Source organism: Rhinichthys klamathensis, unplaced genomic scaffold (genome assembly GCF_029890125.1).
Source record: "Rhinichthys klamathensis goyatoka isolate OS25496 unplaced genomic scaffold, OSU_Roscu_1.1 h1tg000769l_1, whole genome shotgun sequence".
Classification (NCBI taxonomy): domain Eukaryota; kingdom Metazoa; phylum Chordata; class Actinopteri; order Cypriniformes; family Leuciscidae; genus Rhinichthys; species Rhinichthys klamathensis.
In genome coordinates this window covers 245,001-257,343 of record NW_026607169.1, presented here as the reverse complement: position 1 = coordinate 257,343, position 12,343 = coordinate 245,001, and the positions used below count along the sequence as shown (strand labels likewise).

General features: G+C 37.3%; 2 protein-coding genes across 4 annotated transcripts in view; both read right to left on the bottom strand.

The window, feature by feature from the left end:
- Positions 1–8,329, bottom strand: LOC130077707 (GTPase IMAP family member 8-like). Of its 2 annotated transcripts, XM_056243027.1 has the most exons (7): positions 8,253–8,329; positions 7,999–8,036; positions 5,585–6,250; positions 2,470–3,273; positions 584–643; positions 253–357; positions 1–146 (listed from the first exon to the last, which is right to left on the bottom strand). In XM_056243027.1, the coding sequence occupies exons 2-7, from the start codon at positions 8,027–8,029 to the stop codon at positions 37–39; spliced, it is 1,776 nt and encodes a 591-aa protein (XP_056099002.1). In that variant the 5' UTR covers positions 8,030–8,036; positions 8,253–8,329; the 3' UTR covers positions 1–36. The 2 variants fall into 2 exon arrangements, with proteins under 2 accessions (XP_056099002.1, XP_056099001.1); XM_056243026.1 differs by lacking the exons at positions 7,999–8,036; positions 8,253–8,329 and having other exon boundaries at positions 5,585–6,300.
- A 1,686-nt stretch (positions 8,330–10,015) lies between these two features.
- The window catches only part of zgc:158270 (uncharacterized protein LOC791213 homolog), a 39,371-nt gene continuing 37,043 nt past the window's right edge, over positions 10,016–12,343 (bottom strand). Inside the window, exons 12-14 of one of the 2 annotated variants that reach the window (XM_056243028.1) lie at positions 12,193–12,343; positions 10,821–10,835; positions 10,016–10,700 (exon numbers count right to left, since the gene is read on the bottom strand). The exon at positions 12,193–12,343 is cut by the window's right edge and continues 281 nt beyond it. In XM_056243028.1, the coding sequence (XP_056099003.1) occupies positions 10,590–10,700; positions 10,821–10,835; positions 12,193–12,343 (277 nt within the window). In that variant the 3' untranslated portion in view covers positions 10,016–10,589. The remainder of the gene's footprint in view (positions 10,701–10,820; positions 10,836–12,192) is intronic. The other variant, XM_056243029.1, reaches the window with a different exon arrangement.

Sequence of the window (12,343 nt, the reverse complement as noted above, 5' to 3'; positions counted from 1 at the left end):
CACACACACACACACACTGGATCTTCAGATCCCTGATTAAGGAGCTCGTATTTTATCCACCGTGTGTTCCACATAATGTCTGCAGTTCTTGAGCCACTTCTGCACAGAGTCCTCTGTCATCTGCCGCTTCTCATCCGGAGAGAGTTCTGGAAATATGAGCACAGGACAAATGAATTATGAAGTGCACTTTCCTCTGTGGAACACAAACACATAATACATTGGGTGTTGATCTATTATAGTTGAATAACTCACCAAATGATGATTTAATATCCAGCAAACTTTCCCGGACGCCTTCTATGATGATACTTTCCCATCGGCTGAACTCTCTCTCCAGAAGTGTTTTAATCGGCTCAGGAACTGAAAGAGATTTGAGCGTGTCATCAGTGTTTACACCACAAACTGTTCGAGATCAGGATCATGATCCCCGATCCTTTACTGCACATGTGTCGACATTTACTAAACATATTCTGTCTTATTTCACTGTTTTTAGCCGTCGATAAGGCTGTATAACTCTCAACTCTTTTCAGCATGTTTCATCTTTTCTCAAGAATGTACATTTTCAGTGTAATTCTGTTAAACGTACTGTTGTCCTGTTGAGCTGGAATGATCACTTCCTTCTGGGAATCAGGAAGTTCATCCTCAACTACAAATAAAACAAAATGTTGAACATATAAACAGGGTTCGTACTCATACAGACAATGTAAAATTGATTAAATTCCAGGACTTTCAAGCACTGCTTTTCTTGTTTGTTTTTTTCAAGGACTACAATCAGAGATCTCATTTATCAAACAATATCTTTCTTTATTATCTTTTAAATTATAAAAATAAATACATATAAAAAAAAACTAATAAAACAAAATGGTACAAATAAAGTGCAGCAGAAACCAGTGAAAGGACACTATGATAAAGATATCGCTTTCCTTATTCAAACTGATTTTTTCTCCCATTGATATATGATTGAGCTGAAGAATGAAAGATATCAATATCACACTCATAGCCATGGGAAATGCCTCTATATCTACACTCACCTAAAGGATTATTAGGAACACCTGTTCAATTTCTCATTAATGCAATTATCTAATCAACCAATCACATGGCAGTTGCTTCAATGCATTTAGGGGTGTGGTCCTGGTCAAGACAATCTCCTGAACTCCAAACTGAATGTCAGAATGGGAAAGAAAGGTGATTTAAGCCATTTTGAGCGTGGCATGGTTGTTGGTGCCAGACGGGCCGGTCTGAGTATTTCACAATCTGCTCAGTTACTGGGATTTTCACGCACAACCATTTCTAGGGTTTACAAAGAATGGTGTGAAAAGGGAAAAACATCCAGTATGCGGCAGTCCTGTGGGCGAAAATGCCTTGTTGATGCTAGAGGTCAGAGGAGAATGGGCCGACTGATTCAAGCTGATAGAAGAGCAACTTTGACTGAAATAACCACTCGTTACAACCGAGGTATGCAGCAAAGCATTTGTGAAGCCACAACACACACAACCTTGAGGCGGATGGGCTACAACAGCAGAAGACCCCACCGGGTACCACTCATCTCCACTACAAATAGGAAAAAGAGGCTACAATTTGCAAGAGCTCACCAAAACTGGACAGTTGAAGACTGGAAAAATGTTGCCTGGTCTGATGAGTCTCGATTTCTGCTGAGACATTCAGATGTTAGAGTCAGAATTTGGCGTAAACAGAATGAGAACATGGAACCATCATGCCTTGTTACCACTGTGCAGGCTGGTGGTGGTGGTGTAATGGTGTGGGGGATGTTTTCCTGGCACACTTTAGGCCCCTTAGTGCCAATTGGGCATCGTTTAAATGCCACGGCCTACCTGAGCATTGTTTCTGACCATGTCCATCCCTTTATGGCCACCATGTACCCATCCTCTGATGGCTACTTCCAGCAGGATAATGCACCATGTCACAAAGCTCGAATCATTTCAAATTGGTTTCTTGAACATGACAATGAGTTCACTGTACTAAAATGGCCCCCACAGTCACCAGATCTCAACCCAATAGAGCATCTTTGGGATGTGGTGGAACGGGAGCTTCGTGCCCTGGATGTGCATGACAACTGCAAGATGCTATCCTATCAATATGGGCCAACATTTCTAAAGAATGCTTTCAGCACCTTGTTGAATCAATGCCACGTAGAATTAAGGCAGTTCTGAAGGCGAAAGGGGGTCAAACACAGTATTAGTGTGGTGTTTCTAATAATCCTTTAGGTGAGTGTATATCAGACGGACTGTAGAGTTAATTTTGTGTGAAAACATTGTTTGATCAATAAAATTTTAAATATAACTTTCCCATATATTGTCTTTCAATAATTCTTCTTCATAAAAATGGCTGCTTTTAAGGGTTTTTCAGGACTTAAATTTCAAAAAGTCAAATTCAAGTACTTGTACGACACTGTATAAACCAGAGAAACATCATAAAGTATATCAGAGAACACAAAATTGAGTAAAACCTTACAGATAGGAGGAGTACCCTTGCTACATTCATCAAAGTTTAGACGTTCTTCCATGATATCCCCGCGTAAGTTTTCAATCTTCCTTCTAATCTCTTCAGCTTTTCTCTTAAAGCCGTCGTCCAGAAAGTGACACACATCCTCCAGTCTGATCTCGGTCATCATCGGATCCTCCTGTCTCGGATGGCTTTTCTCCGGATCAGTGTATTTGTGTGTGTCGAGACGAAACACACTGTTTTCTGCCGCCATCTCGTCGATCTTCTGGAGCAGCTCTGTGACTTGAGCTCGATTCTTCTTGTCTGTGTTGTCGAACACATGATATCTGTACTTGCATTTCACAATCAGCCACTGAAGCGCTTCACCTTCGCTCTCGATGTGCTGCTCGATCGAGACGTCTTTAAACCGGTCACCCCACGTGAACAGAACTATAGTGTGTCTCCAGACGTCCTCTCCTAATATAGACATGTTTTCCTCAATGATTCGCTTTTGCTCTTCCTGAAATGATGTATCGGCTGGAATCACGAGCAACAGGGCATGAGGGAATTTCTTACACTCGGAAACATTTTTTAAAATGGCAGATCTAATAAAGTCTGGGTTAAATTCTGATGCAAAATACTTCCACCATCCCGGAGTGTCTAAAACGGTCAACGTCCGTCCGTCCACGTCTCCGAAGCCTCTTATTCCCTCGCCTGTTCTTCCTCCGATGTCAAATTCATCCCGATTCAAGATTGTGTTTCCGGCTGCGCTCTTTCCGGAGAGGATCCATCCCAGCAAAACAACTCTGACCTCCTCAAGAAGATGTACATATGCTGAAATGAAAACACAAAATATAAACATTTTTATTTTTAAATCTCCATACGTTTAAAATGCAATACAATCACTGGTTCTCTCAAAAAGTTATGAACAAACGTTCGTTAGCTAATTGAACTACTTCTCTACTACTTCTAAATACGAATGCTTATACAATGTTCAGGATAATAAGCTGAAAGAGCCGTTCTGTACTGTAATGTTAATGTGTGTCATGGATTCATTCAAACTATAGTCTCTCATAGCCAGATCTATATAGTCTACAGTCTCAAATATACTTTATAATCATATATCATAACCGTATGATTATATTGAGCTCATCCGTGGACATGATGATCTCAGATCTGCTGTAAACACACACATCACTTGATCAGATGCTTTCTGAACTTCTGCTTTCTCATTTCTGTGTGTTTATTCTGTTATTGAGAGGAATATCAGCACATATTTACATATTCATCTGAACGTCGCTCTCAGCAGTGGTTCATGTTCATTAAAAGTTTATCACTGAAACAGTATTTCTAACTTCTATTTACTTCTAAGTAAAGAACTAAATGATCTTCTCCGTGAGTATATCGAGTCTTGAATCACGTTCAGTCTCTTGTGTGTGTGTGTTACTGTTCACGAGCACGAGCAGAAAGAGCTGCAGTTCCACTGAACGGCCACCGGTGTCGCTATAACACCAGTTTCTCAACTCTATAAATAACCGATCATTTTCAACTTTCATAATTTCCATAAACGTAAAACATTCTTAGAACATATTTTGTTAGCTCATATATTTATTATCTCATCAAAGTGAGTTATCAATTACATAAACCAAGCAAATGATTCAGGCCCCGTCCACACTACTGCGTTTTCATTTAAAATCGGAGAATTAAAACGAATACGATCTCCGTCCAGACCAGCGTTTTATCTGCGTATTAGGCCGTGTGTCCACCGAAGCGTTGATAGCCAGCTGAAAACGCTGGACGCTCTGCTGAAGACGCCTAGCTGTGGGCGCATGAGAGCGTTTTGGCAGCGCAGCGTTTTTTCCGTTGAGTCGTTTCGTTGCTATGATACAGAATATCCGCAGCACAGTTTACTTGTAACTGATTACGCAGATAATTTGTTTCATACTAAAAATTTATTTTTCATCCATTTTGTTCGGTTAGCTCTGCTGGTTGATGTTGTTGTACAGAAAGAATGTTGTGACAGTTGCTCGGTGTGGTATTAGCCCCGCCCCTCCTCCACTGTGATTGGACGGCTGGGTAAAAAGTGACAGTGATGAGCGCTGCGTTTACCCAGAGTTAAACACTCTTCAACTCTCGGCAACCAGTGAAAACGCCGAGCTCTCAGCGCTTCAGCGTGAAAAAAACGTTCAGCGCCTCGTTGCGCTCATGGCGTTCTAAAAACGCGGCGTTCCCATTGAATTGATCTCCGTCCACATTAAAACGCCTAAAAACACGGATCACGTGACCATTCACCAACACTGGGCATGCGCGTGCCGGTGTAAACAGGAAACGGATTGACATGTGATGGGTGGCTGACGAATCAGGGAAGGATACGTCATGACTGATGACACCCAATCATAGAGCCGAGCGTGAGCCTCTGCGTCATCGTTTCTAAAGTCCTCCGTTTTGTCCCGTCTTCACTAAGGCCCTGTTTACATGAGAACGATTCCGGGTGAAAACGTAAAAATATTTTATCGGATGTGCCTTTCGTTTACACGGCAACGGCGTTTTGGGGGCTTAAAAACGCAAAAAAGTGAAACCACCCTCCAGAGTGGAAATCTTAAAAACGCTCCACCGTCGTCCACCAGTGCTCACGGTGGCTCTCGTCGCGTACGCGTTTACGTCACATGCATGTGCCAGTACAGGAAAATAGCAACCAACATGTCAGATTATTTCCATACGTTGGACCTTCAAGTTGCCCTAGCAGCTCTGAAAAACATACAAAGAGTCTTTTCGGCAGTTGTACAAAATATTCTAAGATATTGGTGTTGTTGTGTGGCAGTGCTTCACATTGCCACCTAGCTGCCTGGAGTGCATACTACATCGAATTTCACACACTTTTGCGTCACCGTATGCACGCAGATTTTTTGCGCCACTTTTGCGTTTTCTCTTCAGATCGTTTCCGTGTAAACATAGCCTAAAACGCCCTCCGGATATTCTAAACGCAAAACGGAGCTGCAGCGTTTCTAAACGTCTCCGTTTTAGGTCTTCATTTTTTCCGTTTTAGTCTGGACGGGAGATGCAAACGTAGCAAAAGGTCTCCGTTTTTAAACGAAAACGCAGTAGTGTGGACGGGGCCTCAGTCTTTCAATTCAAACCGCCGTACCTTTCCCTTTAACTATCGACCGTTGCTTCTGTACTCCGTGTTTTCTAGCACTCGCTCTCGTCTGAAGTTCCTCCCAGCGCTCATTAACCTCCTTTACTTTATCCAAGTCAATGTCAAAGTGCCTGCCGTTATTCTTCCCAACAATACCTTCGATTTTCTTGAGCAACTCTGTGACTTGTGTTCGATCATGACGGTTTGAATTATTAAAAACGTGATATTTATCGTCACATTTTTCAACGAGTCGCTTGAGCGCTGACCCCGGATCCTGAACACGTTGCTCTATGTGTTCTCGTTCGATCAAATCTCCTCTTGTGAAGATTATGAGTGTGTGAGGCCAGATATTCGCTCCCATCAGCTCCACATATTCCTCCAGAAACTTCCCATCGGAATCGGTGAACGTGCGATCGGCCCGAATCACGATCAACACCACGTGGGGTCCCGGTGACGTCAGAGCAATCCTGCGAGCCAGCTGCTGTTTGCAGATGTTTGATAAATCATTAAGACTGAATGTTTTCCACCAGCCGGGGGTCTCAACCAGTCTGAGTCTCCTGCCATCAATAAAGCCCTCTCTCTTCACCAGCTCGTGTGTTGCACTGGTTCCCAGTATAGTGTCGATCACTGATGTCTTCCCAGTTTGACGGCTTCCGAGCAACACCACTCTCAACTCTTGGGAGACAAAACGGGAAGAGCGAATAATATCAAAGCACATTAATCTCATGCATATTTCACGATTTAATATGAGTGATGTAAATTGACCAAAATTAAGCATTTTGGTAACACTTTATAATAAGGCACATACAGCATTTATTAGTTATTATTAATTTCAACATTTAAACTACTAATACATTATTAAAATCAATAATGCACTGTGAACTAACATGAACAAACAATGACCAGCTATTTTTTATCTAACATCAATAAATATTAATTCATATATTGAATATAATGTTATATTGAAATATATACTGAAACGCTTATTGTAAAGTATTACCAGCACGTTTTTCCCAGTCTGGGCTTCTTCGTCCGAAAATGACCGAAAACGTTTACATTTTGAATTGTTTAATTTTTTTGCTTCATCGGATGGGGGTGAAACTTGGTGACTTTTGTTGTATTATATGAACACACAAAAAAATCAAGGAGATGATTCTGAAATGTTAAAGGGTCTAAAAAAATAGTCACACTTAGCTTCCTCCCGGTCAAAAACGGGCGACATAGGAAATGAATGGGAAATATGAAAAAATAGGAAAACTCAGAGAAACTTTTGGTGGTACAAGCTACAGATCAGCCACTGTGGAGAAAAAAAGTGTACAGCAATGAAGGGGTGACACTCTAAAACATCAAGAGTGCAAATAAGACCACCCCCCCACACACACACACACACACACACACACACACACACACATACACAGATATACTGGCAAGACTGCAACAGCAAATTTGTAGAATATGCAAAATAAAATCAATAAATGAAAAAAAAAATCTCGCTCAAATGCACACACACACACACACACACACACACACACACACACACACACACACACACACACACAGAGAGAGAGAGAGAGCTAGAGAGAGAGAGATTAACTGGTAAAACTGCAACAGCAAATTTTGAGAATATGCAAAAATAAATAAATAAAAAATACCAATTTATTGCTAAATGTCTGTATAAAGTGTTTTGAATTATCACTAACCATCCCTTATTTTGTTTAATTATTTGAATGATCAAATACTGAGTAACAAAAATGTTTGCATTGTGTTCCCTTTCTAACCAAATGCTATAGTTTGATTTTAATCATAATGCAAAACCTGATACTTATCTAAAAAAAATTTGTTAAAAAAATAAAGTAGTCTTTTAGAATATCTAAAATCTATATCTAAATAAAAAAAAAACGAATAAGATAGAGAAATCATGTCTAAAACAACAAAAGGAATCAAAAAGCCTTTCTATGAATTTATATAGGAAGCTATAGGCAGCCAACAGGCTGGTACAGGACATTGCACACATTTAACTATTTTTTAAAGCCACTAGATGGCGCTCTTCGACTTGAACATTTTTTTTTTAGGCTGGCACTCTATTTTGATGTGAAATGTTGCATTTATTGATTTTTTTTAAAAAATAAATATAAAATAAAAACATATATATTAATTCTAATGGAAAAAATAGCTCATAAAAATTATATAATTAATGCAAAGTATCATAAAAAATTCTAAAAATTCTAATCAGAAAATATTATAGAACAAAACAATATTTGATTGGTTATCCTGGGAAAAAGTAAAGTTACATTTTAAGGCTTCATCCGTTTTTGATTGGGAGGAAGCTAAGTGTAACCCATTTACGAAGAAGCCCAGAGGGTTAATGGCATAAATCAACCCGAATTAACCGTCTACCTCTAATGATATGCAAATATACTCACCCATTTGTTTTTCTTCTTGATGTTTGGACATTTTCACACTATTGTGTTGAGTGTATGAAAGAACATCATGTATATTTTATAAAAGGAGAATATGAAAAACAGGTAGAACAAGACCATACATTTATTTAAAAAGTGAACAAAATCTATTAAAGAGATAAAAAACACAAAGGAATGGGATTAAGTTAATAATTTTGAGAAAAGAAAACAGAATAATTTTTTTTTGTATAGCTATTATAGACTATATAACATCCTACCTGTGGCTTTAACTTTCATGGAAAATGTGATTAATCTCCTAAAGCGTTGGTTTCTGCAGCGTAAGGACCGTGTGGATGATCTTATGAGTTTGCAGATGATCCGTGTTTACGGATAACAATGAAAAGGTGTGGTTATGGAAAAACATAACAGCATAAATAATGGTTATAGTTTATCAGCTAAGGTGTGACAGCGCCCCCTTCTGGCAGGAAAGAGGACGCATATCATTTAGACCAGGGGCGAATAAAATAACAAGTAAATAAATATATTTAAATAAATTAAAAAATATATTATAATATGATTGTGTATAAAATAAAAATATATTAATCTAATAAATGAAGTAAAATTAATAAAGAGTACTTTTGTCTTTTTAAAGGTACATTACGCAACTTTTGGCCCTCTAGCGGTTTAAAAACAAAACTGCATCCATTTTTTTTTTTGCGGAAGAAGATTGTTCTGGTTGTGCTTCGGCTCTGAGTGACGGTGCGGATGAATATGATTCTTTCTCATAACTAAAAGAGAGAGAGAGATTATCCTTCTGCTCATAAAACATTCACTATAGGCTTCAGATATAACCAGATTAGACTAAAAGATCTCAAGATACTGTAGTTTTACCCATTAATAGACACAATGGCGGAAGAGCAAAACTTTACAAATATAGACACGATACTTCCCTGAAGATAAACTCCAGCACTGCTGAAATAATCTTCACAACATAAAGCTTTACAGTGAACTTCGTTAGAGAGACATATTACAGTTCTTCTGTTCAATATAACACTTACTCTCCTGTCGAGTAATCAAAACATATATATTTCCCCAGCAGACTCTCCTCTGTTGAGTGTTTATTTAAACGGGTTGTTATATGACGAGACACACACGTGCAAGTGACGTATGTACGCAATTTTCCGCCAAAACCATCCCGAAAGGGCAATAAACACTTATAATGGTGAATCAGGGTAAGACAAAAACACGCTTCGGAAGGATTGATAAAAATTACTAAAATTTTCTTAATTTTGAACAGAGTATACTTTTAAATAATTTAAATAATTTGTTTTAATTACAATCAACAGTGCAATTCTATCCTATTTCCTACCTGTTGAAAAAAATATAAATATTTTTATTTTGCAGTTTATATGGTTCACATAAACATTGTTGGGGTTGAACAAATATCATCTCTCATCATCAACCAAGAATTTTTTTTTAAAACACTTAAAAACGGGATGTTCAGAGAGAATTCAAAAATAACAATTTCATAACTTAATGGGAATGTTAGCAAAACATATTGTTGATCTGTGTTTCTTTTCTCGTCAAATTCATTTATGAATTACATGAATCATGCACAGGATTATGCAAATATTTCCAATTCAAAACAATTTTTTAAATAAATAAATAAATACATTTAAAGGGATAGTTCACCTAAAAATGAAAAAAAAAGTGAATAAAATTACTACCATGAAAGACAAACAAATTAAGCCTAAATTCAATCTGTTCATCATATAAATCGATCGAGTCTCTTCAAAAAATGTGGACTAAACCGCTCAATTCTAATGGAATAGTTTTACGATCTCTTTATGAACTTTTTGAAGCAATAATAAAAATAATAGAATACAAAATATATATAATAACTTAATAAAAACAAATTAAAATAGATTTAAAATCTAAATATGTCAAATAAAAATAAAAAAACGGTCCAGTTTATTAAAACATGTACACTGTCCTCAAGTGAATCTCATTATCAAACACAAACACAATCGACACGTAAATGTACAGTGATTCATTTTAATCAAATTGAAAAATAAATTAAAGAAACAATAAGTGAAAAACAATGTAACATTCCAGAATCATGACGCTCAAGGCAGATGGCATGAATGAAGACAGTATAAAACTAAGTGTGTGTGTGTGTGTGTGTGTGTGTGTTTCTCTCCAACATGGACACGAAATCACGAAGCATTCCTGCAGATTAACATGAAACCATCGCTTTTCCTGCTTCAACACAAGAGTGTAGAAAACACACGGATCTCACACAACATGCCCTACACGTGACCAGCTTAAAATCCTAATCTGTACAGGAAAACACATCTGGATGGAATGATCGAAGCCGAGGAAAGTTCATCTGTACAGCAGAGACACACAAATCATTCAGCGTTCTCAACGAGGTCCTCTTCCGGAGGCCGAACGCTTGACACATACAGCGTGGGAATGACATGAGAAAGAGGAAACCTGGTGAAAGACCCCGCAAAACCCCCAGAATCCTCGGCCCGAGTGGGACTGAAGAGGGTGAACGTGTCGAGTACGTTCACGGCGCATTGGTTTCTCCGAAACGTGACGCTAGCAAACGGCTAGTTCCTCTTCTTGACGTTGTTGTTGGATGACAGTCTCTGTCGCTGCGTCGGCATCAGGGCGCTCAGCGTCACTTTGCTCCTGGCAACTTCAAAAAGTTTGGAAAAGACCTAAAACGAGGGATGAGTGTTAGTACCGCTGCCGCACACACACACACACACACACACACACACTCGTGTGACTTAAATCAAGAGGTCAGAGGCCACTAGAGGGCAGAGGTCACGTCTCACCTTCCTCGGCGTCCTCTGTGTGAGCATGAATGAGAAGAGAGAGAGACGTTACACACACACACACACACACACACACACACACACTGCTAACAACTGCATGTTCATTTGAAAACTAAATTTTCTTAAAGTTAAGATGAAAATATGACATGATAAAAAAAAAAAGGATTTGTTGGTTTTGAAGCTCAGTGTAAATTAATACAGAAATTACAAATCAAATTTTAAAAAGTATTAAATATTTAATATAACAGAAAAACAGTGAAATTCTAAAAATGTTTAGTGCTTTACGCCTGCCTTAGAAAGTTTACTAGGGAATATTTTTAATAAATCATATAAAATAATAATAATGAAATCTGAATGCATAATTCAAATAATTAAATAAAATATACAACAGTAGAAAGTTTACTGGAGAAAAACGCAAAACTAAATAAAATAATCGATAAAATAATATAATAGAAACAATAACAAGGTGAAAATTTACAAATTGCTAGTGCTATTGACACCTTTACTATAAAATATTATAAAACAAAAAATTAATTAATTAAAATTAATATAATGTACAACATAAAAAATTTAAATATATGCAATATAACAGAACCAATTACAATACAAAAATTTAAATGTGCTTTAGAAAGATTTTTCAGGAGAGTTCAAAATAAAAATAAAATCTAAATTCTATGCACTTCTAATATAACCTTAATCTGACATGATCAAAAAAATATATGTATACGAGTATATCAAATAATAATAATAATAATAACAACAACAATCTGAACATATAAAATAATTTAATAAAATATACAACAATAGAAAGTTTACTGGAGAAAAATATTCAAAATAAATTAAACGAGTTAAAATAAATAAATAGAATAATTAAATAAATAAATAGATAAAAATATAAATATATACATAACATTATAAATATATTTATATGTATAAAATAAACAAAATAACAATAATAAATAAAATAAATTCAGATTAAATAATATAATAGAAACAATAACAAGGTGAAAATGTACAAATTGTTAGTGCTATTGACTTGTATCTATACTTTTTACAATAAAATAATATAAAAAATATATATAAAAATAAAAAATATATAATATACCACATAAATTTAAATGAATAAATTTGGATTAAAAAAAATGGACGAGCGCTACAGGTGAGAGGAGAAGAGAGGAAACTACAGAATAAGAGTCTTATAAATGAGACCTGGAGAGTGTTGCAACACAGACAGAAGGAAAAGCACAGATCAGTGTGTGTATCAGAGGAGGAAGTGTGTGTATCAGAGGAGGAAGTGTGTGTATCAGAGGAGGAAGTGTGTGTATCAGAGGAGGAAGTGTGTGTATCAGAGGAGGAAGTGTGTGTTACGCACCTGTTCCCACAGGGTTTCCGCCACGCGGTCGATGAAGCTGCCCACCTCTCTGAACTCTCCTGAGTATTTGACGTACGCCCAGATGCACAGCGACACCAGCGCTACGCCCATCGCCACGTTACACACCACCGCCACAGAGTTTATACCCACA

What these genes read in the sequence shown, in the direction of transcription:
- LOC130077707 (XM_056243026.1), bottom strand. Translation starts at nt 6,293, where the DNA reads ATGTGCTTTGATATTATTCGCTCTTCCCGTTTTGTCTCCCAAGAGTTG. An exon ending in GTCGATAGTTAAAGGGAAAG is followed by an intron (nt 3,274 to 5,584) that starts GTACGGCGGTTT and finishes TTTTCATTTCAG; the next exon opens with CATATGTACATCTTCTTGAG. An exon ending in TCCAGCTCAACAGGACAACA is followed by an intron (nt 358 to 583) that starts GTACGTTTAACA and finishes AATCTCTTTCAG; the next exon opens with TTCCTGAGCCGATTAAAACA.